Raw genomic sequence first — 21,385 nt, 5'->3', positions numbered from 1 at the left:
CTTGCCGCTCTCCACCCTCCCCCTTTCCCTCACCCCTCCAACCCCTCTGGGAGAAGGGGGGAGGGAAGGAAACCAGAATGTTCTGCTCTGCCAGGGAGGAGTGAGGTAAACACAGATTATTCATGTCCGTCCATCCATCCCCCCCCCCCCCCCTCCGCCGACACGTCTGCCGACCCCCTGTATCGATCTGCACCCACAGCTATAGCCCAACAGGACGACAGAGGAGACGATATGTCATTGGCTTGCTACAGAGTCAATAGAGGGCTGTGATATAATTCCCCAGCAACACAGGGCAGTGGAGAGAAAATGGAATGAAATACACCCTGTGCATCCTGTGGGTCTTACACCTCTGTGTGTCTCTTCTACACCTTTTCTTCTAGGTTAAACAGAAGGTGTCGGATCCTATTCTCGTCACTATATGGGGGTCATATCGAGTGGGTATAGGTTTTCGATCGACAACGTGTTCAACAACCCGAACCCATTGTATGACATGATACTGTGGCCTAGAACTCCCCCTGCAGACAGTAAGCTTTAGATAAACAGATAGGAAGTTCCCTAAAGCCCAGGAGTGGTGCCGTCACATTCCTCTCTGTTATGATGGATGTCTTTGGTACATGTCTCAGGTGTAAACCTGGCCCTCCTCTGGCTTCTAGTCACTGAATCTCCATACATCAGTAGCCTGAGCTAGGCGACAGTTTCACCATTCTGTCTGCATGGGAGCGATAGAACGCCAATGGTAGCAAGAGTTTTGAATTGTGTTCACTGACTGTACTGTTCACTGCCAAAGCTACGGCTTTCTTAACTGTTGTCTGTTGGGAAATACTCTCTGTTGGGGATTTCTCTCAGAAAAAGAGATTCCTTCTTTTAGCCTATCTTCTTGGTAAAAGTCAGAGGTATTGGATTTTGGCTGGGAAGAGTTGGGAAAACAATGGTGGTGGGAAGCAACAGACAAAGACTAGCCTTTATAAACCCCCCCCCCCCCCCCGATCAGGTTCCTGAGGAATTCCTTCACTAGTCTAGTCCTCCCCCCATCTACACACACACACACACACACACACACACACGCACGCACACACACACACACACACACACACACACACACACACACACACACACGCAGACACACACCCCTCTGCCTCGTAGGACTCACTTACATTCTAATGCTGCATGGACAAATGATTAGGGGGGCCCAGTTAGGGTGCTTCTGTGCTGCAGCAAAAGAGAGAGCTGTGTGTGTGTGTGTGTGTGTGTGTGTGTGTGTGTGTGTGTGTGTGTGTGTGTGTGTGTGTGTGTGTGTGTGTGTGTGTGTGTGTGTGTGTGTGTGTGTGCGGGTGTGTGTGTGTGTGTGTGCGTTTGTGCGTGTATGGGTGCGTGTGTTTGTGTGTGTGTGTGCCAGGGGATAGAGAGAGAGGAGGCATTGATTCAAGGAGAGAGAGTGAACCTGGAGACCTGGAGAGAGAGGCTAACCAGAGCCAGATGGCCAGATAACGTTAACGCCACTCTATAGCTAGGGGACGAGAGGACGGGGGGGGGGGGGGGCAAGGGGATTGTATGAGTCTGTTGGTGTGTTTGTGTGTGTGTGTGTGTGTGTGTGTGTGTGTGTGTGTGTGTGTGTGTGTGTGTGTGTGTGTGTGTGTGTGTATGCCGTGAAGAGTAAGTGCTGCTGTGATGTTAACCAGTGTTATGTGTTCCACCAACGTTGTGGGTGAATGTGTTTGTGATTGTAGAGGGGGAATACGAGGCAGTCAGAGAGGGATATAAAGAGAGGGAGGAAAAAAGAAAGAACGAGTCAGGGAGGGAGAGGTAGAGTGGGTTTACAGTCTCACCTAATCTGAGCTCACACAGGCGGAGCTGGGGGTCCATTGGTGGGTGGAGTCGCCTTTTCTTTCTCCAGCACCGGGCAGGGTATGTGTACATCTGTCCCGAAGCCTGACCTGAACACACACACACACACACACACACACACACACACACACACACACACACACACACACACACACACACACCAAAATCATTTTAAGAAACATTGCCAAGTTGATCCTCACAAATATGCATAGACCTACCAATGCGTGCGCACACACACACACACACACACACACACACACACGCGCGCCCGCTGTCTCAGCCTTGTATTCTTGACACTTGATAGGGCCTGTGAGACTTCCGTGCTACGACTGTGGTTGTGGACACATATCTGGACTCTGAACAGAGTAGCCCTGCTTTCATGGTTAAAGCCCAGCAGACTCTGTTCACCATTCATGATAACATCAGACATCAAATCACACCATATGTCCCACACCAACCGTACTCAGCAGAAGCAGATGGAGGGAGAGGGAGAGAGAGAGAGAGAGAGAAAGAGAGAGAGAGAGAGATAAAGGGAGGGATAAACCCAGAATAAATGCATATAATGAAGGCCATGTCGACCACAAAGTATAGGGTGTGTCCCCAGGGCTTGCATGCGAGATTTGGCTTCTATTTGTGTCCAGCTCTTGAGCATATTGTTCCCCTTTGGCTGGGCGACCCAGATCTGCAGATCTGTATACACGGTCGGCATGTATAACCAAATCAGACAGACAAGAAGGCTGGGGGGGATGTCAATGAGGGGTGGGGTGGGGTGGGGGGGTACAGGACGGGGAGCTATGGAAGAAAATTCAGTTAAAGGGACAACACAACTAGAGGGGATTAATTCATTATTCAACTGCATCATTCTGACTCCATCCATCCATTCATCCATCCATCCATCTGCCCATCCCTCCCTCCACCATTCTATTCATACACCCAGGCAACATCCATTGTATTGATAAAAAAAACATGACTCCTTGACCCTGATGGAATACTGTGAAAAAAATATCCTTTTTTTCCTCCCTTCATTGATATAGCATGACTGAACAGGTGGTCGCTCGGGACAGGAGTACAATTCATTGTCGAAGTAGCTCTCCACTCTCTTGTCTCCAGCAGCCTGCAGTAGCACCTACCGGGCCCTCGGTGGCGCTGTTCCATCCAGATGTAGCAGTTGTTCTGGGCCACTCCGGTCTGCGAGTCCAAGAAGGGCATACGGACGCTGCGCTCAGCACACAGACGGGCGTTGTAACTGCGGCAGTGTTCGATGGCCTCCCTGTAGAACGCGTCTCCCAGCCTGAATACAAAACACACAGGGGACGAGAGACATGGTTAGCTTCTGTCATGCTGGCTAGGTGAACTAGGTGTGCTCATCGAGCTTATTGTAGCACATAGAATAGAACAGAATAGAATAGATAGAACTTCCTTTGTCCATATGCGATAACAGAAATTCATCCTCTGCTCTGCTCCCAAGACGTCCAGACAGGCGACGACACGTGCACACACACGCACGCACACACACGCGCGCACACACACACACACACACACACACACACACACATACACACACACACATTAATCAGAGCTGTCTGTATGCAGCACTCCAGCTGTTAAGCCATCCCTGCCGTGAAGGCATGTCAGCTGAATACTAACATTGTCTGGTTGTTTACTACCCACAAAACATGTGCTCAGAGTTGCATATTGAAAGTCTGCATGAAACAGCAGTCTTGGCTAGGCCTGTGTCAATAAATCAACTTGGAACCAGTCCCGAATGCTGAAGCCTGCTTATACAAACACACACACACACAGACACACCCAGTGACCATATAGGAACACTTTATGATGATGAAAAAAAAGGCCAGCGCTCTCAAATAAGCGATAGAGTATCTTGAATTAAATGCATACAGCAGTCCATGATGGACACGTTTTGGCCTCCGAGCCTTCATCAGCATACTGCGAACCATACAGTTGCGTTGGATATGCTAGCTAAAGAAACGCACGCTTCAGGGACGTCAGTGTCCCAGCATTGAGGGGGATGTTCCCTAGATGGATGAGTTTCAGGGGAGGCTGGAGAAGAGAGAGGGCTTCGTTCTAGGGGGCTATCCTTCACCTGCCGCTGTGACAGCAAGAGAGGACATGTTCTTTATTAATGTTTTTCGACCGTATAGTCTCTGACAGGCTGAATGGTATTTCTCAGAGTTGTTGATGTCATATTTCGTATATTTGGCTCTGCAAAGCTCTCAATGACCCCTACAGACTCATTCAAGAGTCTGGAGACTTCTTTTCCAGGCAGCTGAGGTTGTCCAGAAGTGAGCCAGGGCAGATGAAGGGAGCCATATACAGACTAGACTTTGGTTACTCAGTTTGAGGATTTTGAATCAAGCATTGTTTGTTCCAATGGCACACCCCCACAAAACAATAGCGATATATCTGCCATTAGGCCTACAGTAAACACAAGACATACTGTAGCTCCCATCCAATCATCTCAGGAGGTGTATCCCATCCATCCACCTTACTAGATCGACAACAAATGGTAACAAAAAGCGAATGGAGTTGTCCATCAGCTATATGCATACCCAACCACCCACCACCACAAACTGAGTTTGTTTCTCTTTCCCTGGTCAGACCCTGGTCTAGGAGGGCCTCCCTCTGGGTGGGCGAGGGGGGGGGGGGGCAGAGTGCCTCTCTAACTGGTCAAATCCTGGTCTAGGAAGGATGTCTCTCTGGGTGTCTCCCCTCCTGTCCTGTAGTGATCTGATGTGATGTGTCCTCCCTGGACCAGGAGATGCAAAGATACAGTGTGTGAGGAATGTCAGCCTGGACAAAGACAAGGGCCCTGGTCACACTCAAGGCTACAAAGAGGTGCAGTGTTCAGAGAGGGGGGGTAGAGGAGGGAGTGGGAGAGGAGGGAGTGGGAGAGAGAGAGAGTGGGAGAGAGAGAGAGAGAGAGAGAGAGAGCTGAATGAATCCAGCAGTGAGTAAACACAGGTACTGCAACGAAGGGAGGAAGAGGAAGGGGAAGGAAGGAAGGGAGCGAGGGATGGGGAGGGAGGACAGACAGAGAGGGGCATAGATATGCACCACAAGTGTGGGGGGGGGGGGGGGGGGAGGACGGATAGACAAATAAAGAGTCTATGTGAGGGAAATCATATAAATCAAGATGGAGAGGTAGGGAGACAGCGATGGATGCTTACCTTGGTGATAGGGAGAGATAGATAGGGAGAAACTGTGGGGGAGATTCTATAGAGGAGGGAGGTGATACCCATTCATTTGTCCTGCTACAGAGGAAGTAATGGTGAGGGAGGGAGGGTGAGGGAGGGAGAGAGGGAGGGAGGGAGGGAGGGAGGGAGGGAGGGAGGGAGAGATAGAGGGAAGGAAGGACACTCTCTGAAATGAGGGATCTAGAGGATTTAGAGAATGTTACAAGAACATCCACTTTTGACCAGTTCCTCCCTGCTACTATTGAATCCATCAAAGCATGCATCTGTATAATCCCAGAGGGAAACGTTATTTTCCAGAAGTCACAAAAGTAACAAAGGGCACAGTTTCTAAAGTACACAGAGATGAGTGCCTAACAAACACACTACCCTCCACTGTATCACACAGAGCACACACAGTTTCTACACAGAGATAAAGTTACAAACAGATATAACCATCACAGAGGATTTACTGCAGTTTATCCATTCCCTGCAGGGTTTAATATAAGACAGTAACAAGCATCTTTTACAGTACAATGGTGTGAGTCAGACAATGGCAGCTTTGTGTTGACATCCCAAATCAGTAGGAGTGTACGGATGTGGAGACAACGACAATCAAGGCCGTTCTTCCCTCTCCTTGCGAGATTCTAGTGCGCTTCCGTATAATTAACATGTCGCGTTACCAAGCAACCCGCCAGTGTCACTAATTAGCAGGGTTAGCCAGTGTATCATTTGGAACACTGTCTCACACACACACACACACACACACACACACACACACACACACACACACACACACACATGTATTAAACCGTGACTGACATATCAAGCCCCTATTGGTAATAGTCTATAAATGATGTCCCATAGTTGGAAACTGGGCTCTCTATACCCAATGCCGTCACATCACATTGTCTCCCTGTGGGAAAATAGGAACCAGGGCTTGGGGAAACAGACAAAGCCGAGCTGTTATCAAGCACCTTGGTAAGGGCACATCATCAGGATAAGAATGTAGCCTGACCAACTAAACTTTGTCACATGTTGCTTGGAATTCACAATTCATGCCAGGGGGGAACCATTGCTGGGCACATTCAAGAGCGCAGATGTGGCTGTTATACATACACACAATCCACACTTGTCAGGTAGCTAGCTACATGAGATATGGAGAAAACAGCTGTTGGGTCGAGTCTGTGTTTGTGCAACTGTGTATGATATTGTGGGGGAGGGGGGGGGGGGGACCCGGAGTTGGGGATTGAAACCAGGGGCCATGCAGTTACAGGGAGACACAGACGTCTTGGTTGAATAAAGGGAGGCTACACTACCATGGTCCTCTGTGGCTCAGTTGGCACTAACAATGCTTAGGTTGTGGGTTTGATTCCCGCTGGGACCACATATACTGAAAAATGTATGCACTCACTGCAATGTATGTTGCTTTGGATAAAAGCGTCAGCTAAATGGCATTTATTATTATTAATAAATACTAATAATTTTAAAAAATGGTAGGCTTCCTACTTCTAGCGTGTCTTTTGAACAGATAGAGGGGATAGATAGTGTCTGAGAGTGTTTCTGAGAGAGTGTCCTGATGGGCCAGTCAGGGCAGATCCACATCCATAATAGAGGATAACACATCCCAACAGGTGAAATGTCACCTCTCCTCTCACCTACAGTATAGAGCTGTGAGAGGATGAATCTGTTACTCTCTCTCTCTCTCTCCCTCCCTCTCTCTCCCTCTCCCTCCCTCTCTCTCCTCTCCCCCCTCCCCCTCCCCTCGCCTCCCCTCTCTGCCATCCCATATTTCATGTACATGTATGTGTATACCGCCCTAGGCCAGCTTTATAAACCCTTACATAAGGGTCCAGGCCCAGCCACAAAGGGGCACATCAGAGCACGCTCCACTTGTGCATGCATTTGTGTGCGTGTGTGTATGGGTGCGTGTGTGTATGGGTGCGTGTGTGTATGGGTGTGTGTGTGTGTGTGTGTGTGTGTGTGTGTGTGTGTGTGTGTGTGTGTCTGCATGCATGCATATGTGCGTGTGTGTAGACAGAGAGGGGGGGGGGGGGGGGGGGCAGTATGCCTGAAAGACCAGCTGTCTCTACAGCTAGTGTGTAGGTCAGAGGATGAAGTGTGTCCTGCAATCCCTTCCCCCATCCTGTCCTCCACACACACACACACACACACACACACACACACACACACACACACACACACACACACACACACACACACACACATGCTTGAAACTGTGTTCCTATCTGTATCCATTAGGGTTGTGTATCCCTGATCTCAGTTATGTAAGTTTTTTGCATGGACTTTTGCATGTTAGGGAACACTTTCCTCTCGGGAACAGTTTCCTGGATCCTGATGGAATCTGCTGTGTGGTGTGTGAGTGTGTGTGTGTGTGTGTGTGTGTGTGTGTGTGTGTGTGTGTGTTGTGTTTCACACAACTAACAGGTCACTACTCTGATTGTTTTCACAGAGAGAGAAGCAGAGATTGGAAGATGGCCGAACTGTCCCCACTAGTCATGACTGTCATGACTGTTCGGTTTGAGGCCTGAAACTCTTCAGGGGTGATGGTGGCTGGAGGAAAGACTTGATGTACCGGTTCTCCTGTCCTCTTCACTGAGCAACCAACTGGGATACTGTGTATTTCTTTCTCAGATAAGTACAAAGGGCTGTCTTCATCTAAAAACACATTCAGACACACTCTACTTTGCAGTCACAACCAGAGGCTCAAATGCACACACACACACACACACACACACACACACACACACACACACACACACACACACACACACACACACACACACACACTGCTGGAGAGGCCGGTAGAATGTTTTCTTATAAACAGTGGCGGGGTTCCAACCTTTAGTATCTACACAGACATACAGAAGAGAGGAGAGGAGAGGATAAGAGAAGAGAAGAGAAGAGAAGAGAAGAGAAGAGAAGAGAAGAGAGGAGAAGAGAGGAGAGGAGAGGAGAGGAGAGGAGAGGAGAGGAGAGGAGAGGAGAGGAGAGGAGAGGAGAGGAGAGGAGAGGAGAGGAGAGGAGAGGAGCCGAACCGAACACACCACGCCTGCTCTGTGTTTACAGTAGAACTACACAGCAGCCACAGAGGCCACTTATCAAGAGGAGGCGGAGGGGAAAACGATCCAAGAAACTCTCCTGTGTGTGTGTGCAGGTTGGGGAAGGGAGATGAGGGGGGTAAGGGAAAAGAGAGAAGAGCCAGAAAGTCTGTTTCCTCTCAAGAGTGTTTTGAACAACGGTCTCTCTCTCCCTCTCCTGAACCCCATCAGCAACTATCTCCCTATCTAGCTCTATCTATTCTCTATCTCCTCTACTTAGGCTTCCTAGAGTGCAACTCCACAAGCGCGATACTCTTTCCTCTTCCTCTCTATCCCTCTAATACTCTCTCTCTCCTCTCTCTTTCTTCTTCTCTCTCTCTCTCTCTCTCTCTATCTGTCTCTCGTACTGTCTACCCCCACCCCCCGTTATCCCCTCTCTTTCTCCCTCTCTCCCCAGAGACGGTGTCTCTCTCTCTCTATTCTCTCCATGCTTCATATTCTAATTCCCTCCTCTCTCCCATTGAACCTCGAGGGTCCTCGCCAGTCACGTGCTTATCAATAATCATGAACTGGAGGCTATTGGTTGGACGGCCGGGGCCACTAATTGCATTCTGTATGCGTAAAAACTGCGCTAACAGCATTACACTCGCAATGAAAGGTTATGGATAAACCATGAATATTCAACGGTATGGTGATACAGGCCGAGACCCGCCCTCTTGATCCTTCCATTGAGGACAGATTAGGACAAAGAGTTCTAGTTATATAACAGAGAGTCCGGTCTTTCTTGACATACCTCTCTCTCTCTCTCTCTCTCTCTCTCTCTCTCTCTCTCTCTCTCTCTCAGTTGGAAGTGAGGCGGGGCAGGAGGAGCTGTTTTCCATAAGGAAATCATGTCTGTGTTTTCAAGTTGAATGGCATGTCTACAGGGACACGCACATCTCTTCTCTTTTACCTCTTTCTGTTTTCTCCCTCTCAGCTTCTCTCGCCTGCATCCCTCTTTGTCTCCTCCGTCTTCCCCCTTTCTTTACATCTCCTCTCCTCGCTCCCACCTACCCCTCTAGATTTCCATCACCATCCCTCCCTGCTATCTCTTGAAGACACACACACACACACACACACACACACACACACACACACACATACACACACACACACACACACACATACATACACACACGCACACACACACACGCGCACACACACACAAACTGTTCTATTACATTCTGATTCAATACCTTTCTCCCCTGAAGTATGCCCTCCTTCACTTCAATTCACTCCCAAGGATTGGGATCAGATTGGATCACAGTTTCCACTACATTCATCACACCGGTCCATTTCATTGAAATCCACGAGAGGTGGAGAAGTAAATAAGAGCACACTTTAGAGAGAGGGGGCGACCGCAGCCACACTCTCCCCTTACACACACTCCTCTCTGCTGCGTGGCGGCAAAACAAACATCGTAAAACACATCGTCAGCCTTTCTCAAACGGTCCCTTCACACTCTTGCACCTCATTAAACCCCATGAAGACATTATCGGTGAACCTCCTAGATCCAAAAACCAAAACACCGTAATGAGCCTTGAGTTGTAAAGTGAGGATGTGGCGGAAGAGAGACCATTTATCGAATCAAGTAAGCTACTCTCAGAGGTGCCTGGCTTCGCATTATTAACTTACAGTATTGTCAGTTAAAGTTCTAGGAGGGAGATGACATGAGTGAAGGAGACACACACACATATATATATATATATACATAGAGAGAGAGAGAGAGAGAGAGAGAGAGAGAGAGAGAGAGAGACTGGGGGGGCTGTAGGGAGCAGAGGCAACCTTCATTTGACCAGAGGGTTGAGTGCTGTGTCTGCAATGCAACATTGTGGCCTACCAGTACGGGAGCAATGATCCATCACAGTCAGACAGTGTGTGTGTGTGTGTGTGTGTGTGTGTGTGCGTGTGTGTGAACATGTCTCAGCATTGTCAGCACAATCACACCGCCGCATAGCCTCATTACACACTCTCGTTAATCCAATTGACAATTCATTATTTCCTGCTGTCGCAGCAATGGAGAGGGAGAGAGAGAGAGAAAGTGATAGAGAAGGACAGAGAACGAAAGAAAGAAAGAATGAAAGAGAGTTACTGAGCTTTGAAAGGAGATGACCCACTACCATGTAACAAGAATCAGACATGAAGCAGAGGGGAGAGAAGGGTTCTTTGTGGTTCTCTGTAGTCGTGAGATACTCACATCTGTATTAGTTTAAAACTACGGGTCACTTGAAAGACACTTTCCGGAAATGTTACTCTTTAAGCTCTGTCTGTTTATAGTGTTCTTTCTAGAAAAAAAAACATGATATATCCCCCATGGAATGATGATATCAACAGCACCAGCCTACAGTAACATACACCAGCCCTTCTCCTGACTGTAATCAAAGAACCGCAAACTAATTCAGTCTGAGGTGGAACTGCCTTTCCTCAATGGTGTTTACCGCTAAGACCCTCAATTAGATTTGCTGGTCAGAAATCTCCTGTGTGTGTGTGTGTGTGTGTGTGTGTGTGTGTGTGTGTGTGTGTGTGTGTGTGTCTCAGGGGTACTGTAGCACTGCTTCCTCATTTAGAGAGATTAAACCCTATACAGCTCTACCAGCCCTTTCCTCACCGGTGTTTACCACTAAGACCCTCAATCAGATTTGCTGGTCAGAGATCTCTTGCCTGAACTGTGTGTGTGTGTGTGTGTGTGTGTGTGTGTGTGTGTGTGTGCGTGTGTGTGTGTGTGTGTGTGTGTGTGTGTGTGTGTGTAGCACTGCTTCCTCATTTAGAGAGATTAAACCCTGGTGCATACAGCCCTAACAGGCCTTGCTGCCCTAACCGGGGAGCTCAATCGGATTACTGCCAGGTTATGATATCAGCAACCTTCTCCTGGAGACTCCCCACTGGCCTGGATAAAGACAGCAAGGAGTGGGGCTCTGCTATGGGCCAGGTCTGGCTGAGAGGCTAGGTAGAGCTGGGTCGAGCAGGGGGAACAGGGGAGGGAGTGGAGGAGCAGTGCAGGGGCGACGGGGGTGAGGAAGGTGGGGAGGGAAGCCTTTGTGGAGGCTTACTAGGCCAAGGGGGCGGGGTGGAGGAAGGAGGCTGTGAGTGTGTGTGTGTGTGTGTGTGTGTGTGTGTGTGTGTGTGTGTGTGTGTGTGTAAGGGCGGGGGGGTTGGAGGGTTGGCCAAGGTCATGTTTCCCCAGACCCTGACACCCCCCCCCCCCCCCTCCCTCTCCTGCAGCATCTTTGAATTAACAAACATACAGAGGGAAAGACAGACAGAGAGAGGTAGAAAGGGAGGAAAAGAGAAAGGGGGAGGGAAAGGGGAATGTTTTATTCTCCTCTTCCCTGATTAAGGCTCTGCTTTGGTTCAGACCTGGGGCTAAGCGTGGAGCTCATAGGGTTGGGGGAGCAGAGAGAGTGAGGTGGGTTAGCATTGAGAAGAACAGCACTGCACAGCAGGGGTGGAGTAACAGTAACAGCCTCCGTACGCCAAGAACAATGTACTCTCTCTATCCACATCACAGTCACACACAGTCACACACACACACACACACACACACACACACTGCATTTAGCACGCGCGCATGCATGCACGCACACACACATATATACACATACACACATACACACGCACGCACGCACGCACACACACGCACACGCACACACACACAGAAACATGTGCCAGTTCCATGTGCTGAACAGGAAAGGGGATTGATCACTCCATGGAGTCTCCCTATAAAAACGGTTCCTGGCCATTCTAATTCCCAACGCCTGGAAAGCATGCCCCGGCCATTCCTATATGCTGGAAACACAAAGGCCAGGAATCGCTCCTGTGTTTAGAGTGCAGTCTGAATGCACAGAGCAAATTCAGCCAGACAGACAATTCCCCCATCACTCACTCTCAGGCTAAATGGGGGAGGGGAGCAGGTTATAGAAGCCAAGCACACACAAGTACACACGTACACGCACACCCCCTCCCTGATATAGTGCCTTCAGAAAGTATTCAGACCCCTTCACTTTTTCCACATTTTGTTGTGTTATAGACTCAATTTAAAATGGGTTAAATTAAAATAATTTGCCACCAATCAGTAATTGATTCCTACATTTTTGCATTTTAGCTCATTTTAAGAGTGTCATAGCAAAGGGTCTGAATACTTATGTACATGAGGTATTTCTGTATTTCAATTTAAATAAATGGACTGAAATTTCAAAAAACGTGTTTTCGCTTTGTCATTCTGGGGTATTGTGTGTGGATTGATGGCAAATTCTTTTAATGTAATCCATTTTAAATTGAGTCTATAACACAACAAAATGTGGAAAAAGTAAAGGGGTCTGAATACTTTCCGAAGGCACTGTATATTTCCCTTCTCACAATACACCCCTTCAATCTACACAGACAGAGGCTGATTTGTGTTTTCCACCTGATTCAGCTCCCTCGTCTCTATTCAAAACTAAAAAGGATGCAAAAAACATGCAAACGTGTAGGAGTTGGGATTGTTTTGTTGTCTTTTAATGTGTATTGTTCTGTCTTGTGATAGTCTGTGTGTTTAAGATCACTTGCTTTTACCTTGTTGACATCCCTTGTTGCCGTGAATAACATGACATCTGCTGACAGGTCTGACACAGCTCTGGGAGGGATGTTATTATCTGCTGTGTCTCTATGTGTCTCTCTGTGTCTCTCTCTCTGTGTGTGTGTGTGTGTGTGTGTGTGTGTGTGTGTGTGTGTGTGTGTGTGTGTGTGTGCTTGCGTGCGTGTGTGCGTGCATCTCTCTCTATTATGATGGTGCTCCACCTTCACCACCTCACACAGACTCAAACACAACAACACTGTCTGTTAGTTAGACAATGCCCATGTTTAATGATAATTACATAGTAATAACCCATTGGTACATGATAATATCTCACACTTGGTCACCAAATGATATTGTATTGGGCTGCTTGTGGTCTCATTCTATGTATGTGAAGGTCACGTGTAATAAATCCTATGTGAGATTTTAATATATGCTATCAACAGCCTCATTTACCACACATTTCCCAAGTTCTATTCCATAGTCTTTAGTCTAAAATGCATGGTAAAATGCAATTCACAGGACACTAGTTTATCCTGTATTGATTGTAGGTTGTGACGTGTGTGTGTGTGTGTGTGTGTGTGTGCGTGTGCCTGTGCCTGTGCCTGTGTGTGTGTGTGTGTGTGTGTGTGTGTGTGTGTGTGTGTGTAGTGGGAGGAGTCAGCTTTGCCCTGGTGACCCCCTGTGGATTTGAGGGTTTTTGGGGAGGGGTGGGGGGGTCCTGCCATGGATGAGGAGCAGATGGGGCTCCCTCTCTCCTTCTCTGTCTCTGTCTCCGCCACCCCTCTATCTCTCCATCTCTCAGTGCATCTCTCAACAGATGGGCTCAGGAGGACGCTGAGACACCACTAATCTACAGCTCTGCAGGCAGACCCCCTCACACACATGCACACACACAGACCCCCTTACACACGCACACATACATGCAGTGGTTGGGCACACACAGACACAAACACAAACACAGACAAACACACCCACATACACAGACAATCGTACGGACGCATGCATGCACACACACACACACACACACACACACACACACTCACACAAACACACACACACCGCTCCTCATCCATCCAACCCCATCACATTCATCTCCATCACATATTCTAATGTCTGATTCATAGCAATGTAAAATCAGACTCGATTCTCTTTCCCTGTGCAACAATGCAAATAAAAGGCTCTTTCTTTCATGCTGTAGCAGTAGCTGAATTTCCCATGTTTTTTTTCTGTAACTTCAAATCATACAACATACAGTGAAGGGTTGATGCTTCTCCTCCACACATCGTCTTGTTTGGAGAAGTTAGTTGTGACTGTGAGTGAGACACTGTAGGGTGCCTTGTGGAACTGCATTTTCAGAGTCCACCAGACACAAATGTGTTGTTTTTGTTGTTGTTATTGTTGTTGTTGCATACTGCTTGTCCTGACTCCTGACAGAAAGTCCATATGTTGGTTAAACCAGCAATCTGCCTGTTTTCTGTTTGGAATGCAGCTGTTTTTATGGCCACTTCCACAATAGATTGTCTGATAACTGTGGACCCTTCACCACATTCCTGAGTGGGCAAATCTTCCCGATGGAGCCAGTCTGGGAGAATGGAACACTTCACAGGCAGGCACACTCAAGATCCTGAGGCTGGTGTTGACAGCAATATCCAGGCAACAATGAATACAAGAGATAAATTGAAGAGCTGCATTTCGAGGACTGTGTTCCCTGGGAAAAGCATGATGCTCAGAAAGGTGCATTCCATTAGGAGTGAAACAGCCATGTATGAATAGTGCTCTTGATAGTATTGAATCATATGACACAAATGTGTAAGGAGGTAATTTATCAAACAACTGATATCTGCATAATGACTCTATAGGTCTGGGGAAAGTACATGAATGTCGCGAATGTGTGGAGACAGATCACTCAATGTGCATTTGAGTCTCATTTCCCTTGAAAGCTCATCAACTTCTGAAAAGATTGCTTTTTTTTTAATATGCCGCGCGACCTCCCCCTTAGCCTATGCTTCACACACATATCTCACACGTTCTCCCTCTCGAAATTGGTGGCACGGGGAAAACACTGAGCACTTTAATTCTGAAAGAAATAGGCCTATAGCTATGTCGGCAACACTAGCAAATGTCTATCAGTACAGTAGTCCGCATGCAAAGAGCAGATACATAACCGAAAATATGAATATGTTGACCAACAGACGGGAAATAGCCTCTCACGAGCGAGCGCACCAGCAGCAATACGCTTTATAAAATTAATTCCATGGCGCAAAATTAACCAAGACAATGGAAATCCATGTGTACAAGATTGACAATTACTTATCTTAATATTTTAAGGTTATCAATAACGCATTATGAAGCAACTTTTGAAAAGAAGTCCGTGCGGCGTGAATCGGAACGCAGCACATTGTCCATGATTTTACGCACTAGAAAAACATATATTTTCTCAAATGCATGCGCATTTGTAGGTGATTCATGCTCAGCACACATTCTAGTATGGAATAATACATGTGAACAAAATTACTTGTATCCAAACTTACTGCAAATGTTTCAATGCAACATTTATTTTAAACACAATTAACTACAATATCATTATTCCATAGCCTATAAAGTTGCATTGTATCTTTCCTTGAAAATATAGCCGTTGCATGTACTAAGGGGTGGCTTGAATTGTATTACTACAGAATTTTGAAATTTACTTACGATTTCAGAGGATTCTGAATGACAGCCGCCATTTTGCTGCTGGACTGTAACCCAATATTCCAAATCTCTGAGCTGTTTGGAACCTCTATGAAAAAAACAAGCAATACAGTCCCAGGCGCCTCGCTCCTTAACCAATACAATACAAGTATCCAGAAATCAGGCGTGGCTTTGGAGAAAACTGTCAAAACCATGACTAGGATGTAAAGCGCATACCTCAAATCGGGGCGGTCCTTAACAGGAGCGTTCAGAAACGCCCCGAATTGTGGTCTGAAAATACACGTTTATACTGGGTCCGTGTGATTTGCACGCCGTTCAAATTCGGTAGGTGGAGTTCTTTTGGGATTTTTGGTGGATTTTTGTCTTTTTGTAAAATTAATGAAGACTACATAACTGTTGCAAATGATTCCGTTTCATCACAACATTTACAAGTAGTTAGGGAACAGACTTTTGCACGTGTGATGTTTCAGATTTCTCTCACATTCAGCTGCAATTTGTAGTATTCGCTTTCGCTCCGCCACCTCCCGTTTTCTCATCACCAGGCCGGCGTGCGTGGAAATCGAGCAGACTGGTGGCCATGTTTAGCAGGCGTGATTGCTAGCGTGGCTAACCTGCTTTAAAGTAAACAGTGCAGCCTAAACGCAGCCTAACACAATGTAGCAAGTGGTAGATACAGTGACCTCGTTGACCCTTTATATCTTGGTTTAAATATAGCAGGGATGAAGAAAGGGAATTGGCGTGATAGAGGCAGGGACTGTAGGCGACACGGTCACCGCTCCGAATGCCACAGGGACAACAACGTTAGGCGTAGAGCTCAGGAACAAAGGTAGGATCACGGTGAAAACTCACACCTCACGATAGATTTGACCAAACGACACGTGAAATGGAACGTCTGTAGATGGCTACCTTGTCAACTATAACTAATTATCACATTGTCATTGATGGCATGGCTGTATTGTTGACAGTTTGTGTCCCCTCCTCCGGTATGACAGCAGTGATGCTGTCCCGTCTCACAGAGCCACAGAGAGCAGCTCTGAGGCTGCAGGCTCTGCCTCCACCTCCAGCAGTGCTGCTCCAGGTCAGTCCCACCAGACTCATCCACACTTGCATCTTCACATGAATACAGAGTCAATATGTCACTCTAGCCGTACATAAATACAATTACTATTTGCATTGACGCAACAGAGCCCAGCACATTGATTTCGTGTGCCCGAGTAAGCAGTGGATAAACCAGCTATATCCCACAACCTTTTCCATTTTAAGTTCCAGAGCTGCCTGGGTTCTACTTCGACCCAGAGAAGAACCGTTATTTCCGCCTGTTGCCGGGGCACAACAACAATAACCCTTTAACTAGGGAGCTGCTGAAGGAGAGGGAGCAGGAGAAGCAGAGGTCCAGGCTGCTGACGGAGGATGACAGGCCCAGAAAGGTACACCAAACCCTTATTCACATTAAAGAGCTGAGCGGAGCAGGGCTGAGCTGAGCTGAGCCGCACCGGGCTGGTCTGGTTAGGCATCCAACTTAGTTGCTGAAACAGTGCTGGGAAGGACAATGTGAAAATCAAATATCGAAGCCAGCACAGTATGGTTCGGGTCGTTCCCTGTAGTGTGAAAAGCCCCTGACTGTGGGGTAACGTTTCATGTTTGATTGTCTGGACTGGGGGTCTGGTGTTGGGTTTGTTGTATATATGAGTAGATTTCCCTCCACTCAAAGGCATGGAAGTTGGACAGCATCATCCGTATTCACTGCCATAGAACTAGCCTATTTGATGTTTGTTTAGGCATTAGCTTATCCTTTAAAATGGGTATGTTGTAGTGTGGAGTTATTCACAGAAAATATGTTCTCCCCCTCCATCCAGAAAGCACCAAGAGCAGGCCTGAACTCAGCTCTGCTGTTGCAGAAGAGACACCTGGGTCTTCTACCTGGGAGCTCCTACTCTAGGTACTGTATCAAAATGTCATACCAGAACACACTCTCACACACACACACACACACACACACACACACACACACACACACACACACACACCTGGACAACAAACACTGGTATGGCAGCCCTCTCATTAGGTGTGTGTGTGTGTCTGTGTGTGTGTCTGTGTGTGTGTGTGTGTGTGTGTGTGTTTGTGTTTCCAGGCTGATCCATGAGGTGAAAGTGAGTGAGATGAGACGCCACAGACTGGAGGTCCAGAGCAGCCCCAACACTGACAGCAGCCCCAACACTGACAACTTCAGACTCATAGTGGTGAGAAGACTACTATTCAGAGCGTGCATACATACACACACACACATATACACACACAAATACAATCACTCACACACAACAAAGAGACTAAATAATGTAACTTTATTAAAGCAAATGATTAGCGCTGATGCATTTGTCAATTTTCCTCCCTCTCCTCCTCCTCCTCCTCTTCCTCAGGGGGACTCTGCATGCGAACGTGTGTTCACCGTTAACGACGTGTCTCACGGAGGCTGCAAGTACGGCATCATGAACTTCCGAGGCGGCAGCCGCGGCTGTCTGTCTGTGGAGATGTGTGACAACCTCTACTTCACCAATCGCAAGGTGGGTACGAGAGAAGAGGGGGAAGGGGATGGGATGGGGGCTGGGACACCAGATGGTATACTTAGACAACCTGTACAAACTGGTCCCTGATGCTGTGTGTGTGTGTGTGTGTGTGTGTGTGTGTGTGTGTGTGTGTGTGTGTGTGTGTGTGTGTGTGTGTGTGTGTGTGTGTGTGTGTGTGTGTGTGTGTGTGTGTGTGTGTGTGTGTGTGTGTGTGTGTGTGTGTGTGTGTGTGTGTGTGTGTGTGTGTTGTACCTGTTTCATCCCTGTGTTTTACCTGTTTCAGGTGAACTCCATCTGCTGGGCCTCGGTCACTCACTCTGACTCACACGTCCTGTATCCTCCAGACACCCCAACACCTATTAAACTAGCACTGCTTTAGGAAAACCAATCGAGTTCTGTTTTACTTGTTTGGTTTAAAAGTTGAATTCTAAAAAACAGCACCGGAATGGAGCTTGTAGCTCCTTGTTCCAGTCGTTTACATGCCAAAGAGTTGTGAGGGCGGTTGTCTTTGTCGTCTTTGCTGAAGTCTTCAGACTGACTGAGTTATGTTTCATGTCTCAATTCCCAGCACGTAAGGCAGATGTGTTGCTTTGAGCTTCACAATGTTGTTGTCGTACGTTGTTTGGTTCAGTCAGAGTTGTGTTGTGTTTCTTGACTGAGCTCACCGTCAGGCTGTGTCTGGTCGGTATGGCAGAGACTCCAGGCTGTGTGAGCTTACTGCCTGCCTCCCTCTTCAGCAACTCCAACCCAGGTAAGTCAACGCTTCACCAAGGTAACCATACAGGGCTTGGCTTTCATTTGCTTGGCTTTTTGTCTATATTTTTACAGCGCGTTCTGTAAAGTCTTCTGTACAGTTATGTTTCCATAATCTATAATCAATTGCTTTGACACTCTCCCTCCTTCTCCTCCCTCTCCTCCCTCTCCTCCTCTTATCTTCCTCCTCCCCTCTCCTCACCCCTCTTCCCCTCCTCCTCTCCCGTCCTCCTTCTCAGACCTGCCTGGGATGCTGTGTAGTTTTAAGATCTCCACGGCCTGGTCCTGTGCCTGGTGTCTCAACCCCCAGGCTGACAAGACCTTCAGCACTGGTCAGTCACATACTCTCTACCCTAACCGATCTTCACACTGGTCAGACACATACTTAGACCTCTAGCCTCTACACTAAGAACAGAAAAGACGTGCCATTTTTTACAGGGCACTGTGAATGACACCCCCTCTCTCTCTCTCTCTCTCTCTCTCTCTGTCTGCTGCCAGGTCTCTCACGGAGGGTCATAGTGACAGACGCTGTGACTGGACGGAGGCAAACATACGGCATCGGCAGTGATGTGCTGGCACAGCAGTTTGCCCTCAGGGTAAGCAGGTTTCTGATCACATCACTGAGGAACATAATCTTGTGAGATCTCATTGCAACTTGTCTTTCTGCAACAGAGTCAGAGTTTGTTCTCCTATTGAATAGACACACAGCCTCTCTCTCTCTTTCGCTCTCTCTCTCTCTCTCTCTCTCTCCCTCCCTCCCCCCCCCAGGCCCCAGTGCTGTTCAACGGCTGTCGCTCAGGGGAGATTTTCAGTATCGACCTGCGTCAGAGAGGCAGGAGAGACCACAGCTGGAAGGCCTGTAGGTTCTACCAGGACTCAGCCATCACCTCCGTACGGATCCTCCAGGACGAGAACTACCTGTTGGCTGCAGACATGCTGGGACAGGTCAGACACACCAGACCAAACCAGACTACACAACGCTATGCTACACCATACACTAGACCGGGCTAGACTCCCAGTCCCTTTACCATCACCAGGATCACTGTATCAATGTTTTACCGCTATTCATCTTGATTGTTTGTCTTTCTTACTATTTGTGTATTTGCGTGTGTGTGTGTGTGTGTGTGTGCGTGCGTGCGTGTGTGTGTGTGTGTGTGTAGATTAAGCTGTGGGATGTGCGTGTAACGCGGCCGGTGCAGCAGTATGAGGGGCATCATAACGAGCACACCTACCTGCCCCTCCACGTCAACGAGCCTGAGGGGCTGCTGCTGGCAGGTTAGTGCTGAAACGTGTCAGTGTCCCCCCACCTCACACACACACACACACACACACACACACAGAGACACAGTAACACTCCTGTCTGTCTATCTCTCCTCCTCTCCTCTCCTCTCCCAGTGGGTCAGGACTGCTACACGAGGCTGTGGAGCCTGGCAGATGGCCACCTGCTGAGGACCATCCCGTCGCCCCACCCAGGAGGCAAGGACCTGATCCCCAGCGTGGTCTTCTCCTCCCAGCTGGGGGGCCGCAGGGGCCTGCCCGGCCTGCTCATGGCCGTCAGACACGACCTCTACTACTTCCCCTACAACAGTGACTACCAGGAGGGGGCCGGGGCCGCGGAGGCAGGCTGCTAGAGGAGGGCGTGGCTTGAACCAGTGTTGTTTCCATGGAGATATACGCCTGGTCTGAAAACCCCTTCTCTCTCAGTTCCTACGTCCTCTTTACTGCAGATGTGAAAGGACGGGGATAGGCCATGGGGAGACGGCGCTGCCATGTTGCTTAGCCCTATCATGCTTATGTCAATGCTGCTGACTACTGCTGGACTTAGAACTTTGTTCAAACGAAGGGCTGGTCAAAACAAAAGAATAACTGTAGAGCCTCAGGCCTCTATGGGGAATCCATCTTTGAACCAAAAGGGTCCACATGGTCTGACTGCCGCCCTCTGCTACAGTTGTACTTTCTGCAAGTGAACTCTCTTTACTGGCATACTGAATTATGTCCACAGAAAGTGCAATTCATAAACTGACCAGTGAGTTTATCTTTTATTTTTTGAAGATAACTTGTTGTTGTTTATATGATAATGGTGATTAATCTGATGATTTTAAATAATGATGAAAAATCCTGAAATGTTTATACAAGTCAAATAATGCATTTTATCCAATGCAATTGAATATTTTTTGAATTATTAATAAAGAAAGCCTCTGGTAAAAGGGAAGAATCATGAACAATCCTTGCATAATCATTCTGCTTCTCATGACAACATACAGAACACACACACACACACACCTATTTGTGTTTCTCAAGTTTAATACATGAGCATAGATGGTACGGTAAACATGATGGTATTGATGATCATATTGATCGTTCTTCAGTATGATATTAGTGTTATTTCCTAGTTGTCTCCTTAAAGGTGCAATCTGTAATTCAAACAACAACACAGGCTCCCCACCACTTTTTTGGTAAACAGCTGAGAGATGGGGCTGGAGAAATGTAACCACTCTCACTTTCATAGACAGCTATGGATGCAAGGACTGACCATCCTTGAGATCAACACTATAGTTTTAATGTTTTTTTAAGCTATACAGTGTTTGTTTGCATTTATATTCATGTTAAGTTATATTCATGAAGACTCAATGGCTATATATAATTAATTTAAAAGTCCAATGGATGTACCGAATACAGATTGCC

At 47.6% G+C, this 21,385-nt stretch overlaps 2 protein-coding genes across 5 annotated transcripts in view; one reads left to right on the top strand and one right to left on the bottom strand.

Annotated features, from left to right (window-relative positions):
* Positions 1–15,463, bottom strand: part of dpf3 (double PHD fingers 3) — a 31,033-nt gene extending 15,570 nt beyond the window's left edge. For 2 of the 3 annotated variants that reach the window (XM_083688401.1, XM_083688402.1), the window contains exons 1-3: positions 15,387–15,455; positions 2,976–3,136; positions 1,827–1,934 (exon numbers count right to left, since the gene is read on the bottom strand). In XM_083688401.1, coding sequence (XP_083544527.1) covers positions 1,827–1,934; positions 2,976–3,136; positions 15,387–15,418 — 301 coding nt within the window. In that variant the 5' untranslated portion in view covers positions 15,419–15,455. Of the gene's footprint in view, positions 1–1,826; positions 1,935–2,975; positions 3,137–15,386 lie in introns of all 3 variants that reach the window. The other variant, XM_083688403.1, reaches the window with a different exon arrangement.
* Positions 15,464–15,965: 502 nt separating this feature from the next.
* On the top strand, positions 15,966–20,919 carry wdr21 (WD repeat domain 21). 2 transcript variants are annotated; one of them, XM_083688386.1, is made up of 13 exons: positions 15,966–16,209; positions 16,376–16,461; positions 16,647–16,810; positions 17,240–17,322; positions 17,515–17,623; positions 17,801–17,944; positions 18,231–18,280; positions 18,619–18,698; positions 18,940–19,032; positions 19,199–19,296; positions 19,469–19,645; positions 19,861–19,975; positions 20,096–20,919. In XM_083688386.1, exons 1-13 carry the CDS (start codon positions 16,103–16,105, stop codon positions 20,329–20,331), a joined length of 1,542 nt encoding a protein of 513 aa, XP_083544512.1. In that variant the 5' UTR covers positions 15,966–16,102; the 3' UTR covers positions 20,332–20,919. The 2 variants fall into 2 exon arrangements, with proteins under 2 accessions (XP_083544512.1, XP_083544511.1); XM_083688385.1 differs by having other exon boundaries at positions 16,349–16,461.
* Positions 20,920–21,385: the final 466 nt, after the last annotated feature.

Source organism: Argentina silus, assembly GCF_951799395.1.
Source record: "Argentina silus genome assembly, chromosome: 17".
Classification (NCBI taxonomy): domain Eukaryota; kingdom Metazoa; phylum Chordata; class Actinopteri; order Argentiniformes; family Argentinidae; genus Argentina; species Argentina silus.
The sequence above is the reverse complement of the archived record's forward strand: the minus strand, read 5'-3'. Positions and strand labels throughout refer to the sequence as shown.